Here is a 6,543-nt window from a genome sequence, read left to right as displayed (position 1 = left end):
CTCCCAGGCGAGTGTGGGAGGGCAGAGCCCAGAGAATTGGAGGTGGGGCCAATGTGGGCCCCGCCCCTAACCATTGTGTCGGAGAGGGAAGTGGACGAGCTCCTCCGTAAGAACCAATGAGGATGTGGTATGCAAATAAGCAAGTGGAGGCCGCCAGCCGACTTCCTCGCACTGTGCAGCTGCTCCAGGGCCCAGACTGTACTGGCCTGTGTGGAGCAAGGCGGTGTTTCTGGTGAGTCTGTTGATTCTGGGCTGGGGCGAAAGCCAGGTTGCCCAGGGTTTGGGAGGAGGGAGGGTCGAGCACACGCAGATCCAAAGATGATCGGAGACAGGATTGTCCTCAGCGATTCCACCCCGATGACTCTGGAAACTGCCTGCCTGCAGACGCATGGGGGCCATGGAGCAGAGGAAGGGCTGGATGCATGAAGGAGGCGGGGTGCAGGGAGCAAGGGACCCGCAGACTCCAGGGCCACAGATGCGTGGACCTATTGGAGACCCTCAGGTTGTCTCCCCACCCCACGCAGAGAGGAATGCGCAGCTGAAGAGAGAGGTGGGCAGCAGTCCCGGTCACCTGCCAGGTGACCACATGGCCAGGTGCCGCCACCACTCGGGTTACATGGCCGACGACGAGGCCAGCCACTCCATGTGCAGTGCACGGGTAAGTGTGCCCAGCAGGGCCCCGACTCTTGAGGCCACAAGATGTTCCTCACCAACGCTGGCTCCCAAGACCACAGCCCCCATTTCTCATTGTCTATTGACTTCTCTGGGCCTCTTAGTGAAGTCCTTATTGCCTTGACTTCTCCTATGACCCCCACCGCTTGCCCCTGTCACACTCAATTTCATTCCTTGTTTCCTCCTGACTTCCAGCGACTCGGAAGGGGCTTGGGTGGACTGGGACCCTAGAGTGGGAGCATGGAGTTGACTAGGTGCCTATGGCTCAAATTGGAGAAACAGGCCCGGGTACCACAGGACTCAAGACCTCAGGTGTTGTCTGCACTCAAGACCTCAGATGTTGTTTGCAGCCCTGCCATGGAGACAGGGATGGCCTGCTGCATGGACAGATGAGAAGCTGGAGGGAGACTCCGAGAGGTTCATGATTGCTCATCCTGCCATGTGTCAGGGCAGAACCAGGCTTGCAGACTCCTTAGCCAGGACTTGTGTGTGTGAAATGTAGGTGTTAGGAAAGCTTCAGGGCGACCCTGAATAGACCTCCACTTTGCAGATGAGGACATTGGACCTCAAGAGGGGCCATCTTGCACACTGTCATCAGGCTGTAGGTGGCAGAGCCAGGGTCCAAACCCAGGGCTTCCAGACTCCAAAATGCAGCTCCTTCCACTACTCACTCCCACCCAGGTCCTAGTGTTACCCCAGGGAACCCTTCACCTGTAGGGCACCCCTGCCCCCTGTGACATACCTGTCTGCTCAGGTGCAGCTGCCCAAGAAGCCACTGGTCCCAGAAATGGGGCCAGCCTGCAGGCCGGGCCATGTGCGACACCCACCATCCACATGTGGCAGCTCAGCACTCCAGGGCCAACGCCGAAACAAGAGGCACACTCAGCCCTTTGGCCACTTTCTGGATTTCTTAACTGAGAGCCAGGTCCTGGACAGCCTGGAGACAGTGGTGGAGAAGGCGACTGAGCGCATGGCTGCCATGAAGACGGAGGCTGGGGTGCCACTTGTGGAGGTGCAGGACCCAGTGGAGGTGCCAAGTGGTAGACGGCGGGCACATGCCCGGCCCAGCCTCAGCACCGTACACCGCACCGTGTACGGCCGACCCTCTGCACTGGACACCCCAACAACTACCCATCCAGCTCCAGCTCCATGTCCAACAGCCATAGCAGCCTCATGGCCGGCTGGCTGGGCTCCCACAGCTGGGACAGTGACCTAGGTGCACAAGGCTTAGGCTCATTGCCACCTGTGAGGGACAAACTCCTGCTGGAGAAGAACCTCAAGCGGCTGCTACAGCTGGAGAAAAAGCGGTGAGAGCTGGGGCCATGGCTGGGGGGGGTGGACTCCCACGGAGAGCCCAGGCCAGGGTCAGCCCTGGCTTGGCTGCTCCTGAACACTTCTCAGAGTCACCCTCTTTCTGCAGAAAGGCCTCAGTCAGTCCTGCTCCCAGAGGGACTCCCTGCTGTGGGATTCGCTGGGTAGCCAGACCAGCTTTCAGTGGACCCAGGAGCAGCCCTTGTCCTGGTTCTCAGGGCTGCTGGGCTCAAGCTCTGGCGTGCCTGAAGCATCAGAGCCGAGGCCTGGAGAACAGGAGCCAGTCTTCTGCAAGCGAGAGTTCAATAAGGAGATCAAGTCGTTGCTGAGCCAGCTGGAGTCCCTCGACCTGCCTGGCTACTGTCCGCTCCGTGAGCCCCATCGCACGCTGAACTTCCTGGCTGACCACCGCCTGTTCCCGCCCTGCAAAACGTGGTCAGCCAGGCTGTGGATAAGCTCCGTGGCGCCCGCTGCCGCGACGGCCGTCCTCTGTTCCCCACCAGCTTGAAGCCCACCTCAGAGCTGCAGGTTGACCGCAATCTGCCACCTCTGGGCTCTGAGCCGGCTAAACCCACCAATGGCGGGCAGCCCCACGCTTCCCCCCGCCCCACAGTCTCCAGCCCCAAGACGCTTCAGAGAAAATTCAAGGACAGAGGAGGCTCCCCCTCCATGTCTAGTGCCCAGGTGGCCACCAGATTCAAGCTCAAGGTGACACCCACGGAGAAGCCCAATGTCCCCAGCCCCTCACTCCAGTCCAGGGAGGAGGCACCTGACTCAGATCCCAAATTACAAAACCCACCTGTTTCCCTGAGCTCCAGCCAGAGGGCCTGCACCTCACCCTGCCCGTGCCCGGGATTGTGGTGGAGGTGGCCTGCAGCCAGGGCCACCTCAGGGGCCCTGTCACACCTCCACTTGCCTCCCCCTACCCCGGCTCTTCCTGCTACCTTCTCCCTGAACTCTCCCCAGTTGCCTCCTCATCTCCCACCTCACTGTGTCCAGAAGTGACCTCCTCGAAAGTAGGACCGGCCATGAGTTTGCAGGAGAAGGGCTCCTTGACCCATCACTCCTAGCAGCCACTGTCACTGGCAGGTGCTCAAGGTCAAGGTCTCTTGCCCTGCACTGTGGAAACCTCCTGGGCAGGGGTCAAGCTGATGGGGGCCCATGAATCCTGGCCTAGCTACTACCAGGTGTTGTCACAGATAAATAAAGGCTATTTTTTATGCTGGGTATTTTTTCTAACGTTTGTATGTGAATCTAGAGACGCTCCTACATGGGGGTGGAAGGTCCCGTCCCTTGTGGACAGCAGCCCTAGCCCGGCCAGGGCCTTGCCTCCTAGGTCTAGCTCCCTTGAATCCAGCTGCCTCAAGCAGGACTCTCCAGTCTCTGGACTTTGCCGAGGGGAAGTTGCCCAGGGAGGATGTGTACAAGACGTAGGTACAAGACTCACACTGGTGGGTCTCCAGCATGGTCCCTCGACCATTTCCTCAGCCATCAAGGCCCCTGCAGGCATCTCTCTGGGCACAGGCCTGGGCAGGACCCTGCCCAAATCCAGTTGTCAAGACTCAGATTAGCCTTACCCTGTGACAGGTCCCTGCCCTTGCCCCAGGCCCAACAGTTGTAGGAGGTGTGATGGTGAAGTGAGCATGAGAGTGGGCAGTTGAGTGCAGCATCATAGCAGATGTGGCAAGGCTGTACCCTTTGTGTGGCAAGTGTGTTTGTCACACTAAGAGTACCCATTCATGTTTGTGATGGGCAGGGCTGGCAGGGCTCTGAGGAGGGCACAGTGGCTGGAAGGGGTGTCACAGAGGGATGGGGCTGGCAGGTGTGACATGTGTCCCTTTCCCTCCCCTGCTGCTATGCAGAACCCCCGCAGCAGCAGCAGGTTCACGAAGAAGAAGCCGCTGCCCTCCATCTCATCGAAGTCCAGCATGTCTCACTTCTCCAACCGCCTTTATGAGGAGCTCACCGACTTCCTGACCCAGCAGGCAGCCTCCTTGGTCATCTGCAAGTACGAGTTCGAAAAGGACCTCAATAAGCAGCTGGGCTTCTTCTCCTTCCCCGTCACCCACGTGCTCAGGGACCTTTCCCTGGGCTTAAAGAAGGTGAAAGGCTCCCGCATCCACCTGTCCTCGGAGACCCACCGGAGCTGCCTGCTGCGTAAACTGGAGGAGGCCAAAAGGGCCCGGCAGGCCTCCCGGCTCAGCACCTCCCACCGCAGCACAGAGACACCCTCTGTGCAGCAGGAACCGGCCACCCACACTGCCCAGGACCAGGCCACAGAGCCCTGCTGCTCCCTCTACACCAACTTGCCAGCCAGCCGGAAGCTCAGCCCTTTGGATCCGAAGCTCTCAGTGTCTGCCCGCACCGGCATAGGCTCCAGTCCCCCCAAGTTCAAGGACATGGACAATGAGGGCCGTGATAAAGCTGAGATTGAAGATGAAGATGAGGATGAGTTCAAGGATGAGGACCAGGATGAGGACAAGGATGAGGATGGAGTCCAGAGCCTCCCAGAGCCTGGAGAGGAGGCCTCGGTCAGCCACTCTGTGGACGTGGGCCACAGTGACCCACCATGAAGTCCCCACTAGCCACTCAATTCCCTGCTCTGTCAGAGTTGCTGCCCATCACACCAGCCCCTGCCATGAGCAGGAGTCACCACAGGCTGAATGCCCATGAGGAGCTCTGCTGAGACTCTCAGGGGAGCCAGTGAAATAGAAATAAAGCCTGTGTTGCTGGGACACAGGTTTGCTGTCCTGAGATTTCAGCCGCCATTTTATTTATTTACTTATTCGTTTATTTATATTTAAGATGAAGTCTTGGCCGGGCTCATGCCTGTAATCCCAACACTTTGAGAGGCTGATGTGGGCAGATCACTTGAGGCCAAGAGTTGGAGACCAGCCTGGCCAACATGGTGAAACCCTGTCTCTACTAAATACAAAAATTAGCCAGGTGTGGTGGCAGGTGCCTGTAATCCCAGCTACTTGGGAGGCTGAGGCAGGAGAATGGCTTTAACCTGGGGAAGCAGAGGTTACAGTGAGCCGAGATTGCATCACTGCACTCCAGCCTGGGCGACAGAGTGAGACTGGGTCTGAAAAAAAAAAGTCTTGCTCTGTCTCCCAGGCTGAAGTGCAGTGGCATGATCTCAGCTCACTGCAACCTCCACTTCCTGGCTTCAGACAATTCTGCCTCCTCAGCCTCCTGAGTTGCTGGGACTACAGGCACCCGCCACCATGCCCAGCTAATTTTTGTATTTTTAGTAGAGACGGGGTTTCACCATGTTGGCCAGGGTGGTCTCGAATTCCTGACCTCAAGTGATCTGCCAACCTCTGCATCCCAAAGTGCAGGGATTACAGGCATGAACCACCACGCCTGGCCACTAATTTTTTTTTGTATTTTTAGTAGAGATGGGGTTTCCCTATGTTGGACAGGCTGGTCTCGAACTCCTGACCTCAGTTGATCTACCTGCTTCAGCCTCCCAAAGTGCTGGGATTACACCCATGAACTACCACACCCGGCTTTTATTTTTATTTTTATTTTTATTTTTTGAGATGGAGTCTCGCTCTGTTGCCCAGGCTGGAGTGCCTTGGTGCGATCCCGGCTCACCACAACCTCTACCTCCCGGCTTCAAGGGATTCTCCTGCCTCAGCCTCTTGAGTAGCTGGGACTACAGGCGTGCGCCACCACGCTGTGCTAAATTTTTTTTTTTTTTTTTGGCGACGGAGTCTTGCTCTGTCTCCCAGGCTGCAGTGCAGTGGCCTGATCTCTGCTCACTGCAAGCTCCACCTCCTGGGTTCATGCCATTCTCCTGCCTCAGCCTCCTGAGTAGCTGGGACTGCAGGCGCCCACCACCACGCCCAGCTAATTTTTTTGTATTTTTAGTAGAGACGGGGTTTCACCGTGTTAGCCAGGGTGGTCTCGATCTCCTGACCTCGTGATCCACCTGCCTCGGCCTCCCAAAGTGCTGGGATTACAGGCGTGAGCCACTGCCACCGGACAATTTTGAATTTTTTTTTTTTTTTTTTTTGAGACGGAGTCTCGCTCTGTCGCCCAGGCTGGAGTGCAGTGGCGCGATCTCGGCTCACTGCAAGCTCCGCCTCCCGGGTTCACGCCATTCTCCTGCCTCAGCCTCTCCGAGTAGCTGGGACTACAGGCGCCCGCCACCACGCCCGGCTAATTTTTTTTGTATTTTTAGTAGAGACGGGGTTTCACCATGGTCTCGATCTCCTGACCTCGTGATCCGCCCGCCTCGGCCTCCCAAAGTGCTGGGATTACAAGCGTGAGCCACCGCGCCCGGCTTCAATTTTGTATTTTTAATACAGACGGGGTTTCACTATATTTGCCAGGCTGGTCTCGAACTCCTGGGCTCAAGCGATCCGCTCGCCTCGGCCTGCCAAAGCACTGGGATTAACGGCATGAGCTACTGTGCCCCGCCCAACACTGGAGTCTGACAGGCTCAGTGGAGTAGTGGTGTACACTGGAGTTGCTCTATGTGACTGCTTTCAGCTGCTCATTGAACTGAGGCTGGAACATTCCAGAGTCCCTCTCTATGTGGCCTCTTACCAC

The 6,543-nt window shown here is 57.4% G+C and overlaps 1 protein-coding gene across 1 annotated transcript; it reads left to right on the top strand.

The window, feature by feature from the left end:
* Positions 1-208: 208 nt before the first annotated feature.
* On the top strand, positions 209-4,722 carry CCDC116 (coiled-coil domain containing 116). Its single transcript, XM_030815892.1, is given in 6 exon segments — positions 209-658; positions 1,427-1,754; positions 1,757-2,007; positions 2,093-2,402; positions 2,405-2,691; positions 3,846-4,722. Coding segments are annotated over 6 exon segments (2,157 nt in total). The 5' UTR covers positions 209-388; the 3' UTR covers positions 4,557-4,722.
* Positions 4,723-6,543: the final 1,821 nt, after the last annotated feature.

This window comes from Nomascus leucogenys, chromosome 7b, assembly GCF_006542625.1.
Source record: "Nomascus leucogenys isolate Asia chromosome 7b, Asia_NLE_v1, whole genome shotgun sequence".
Lineage (NCBI taxonomy): Eukaryota > Metazoa > Chordata > Mammalia > Primates > Hylobatidae > Nomascus > Nomascus leucogenys.
The sequence above is the reverse complement of the archived record's forward strand: the minus strand, read 5'-3'. Positions and strand labels throughout refer to the sequence as shown.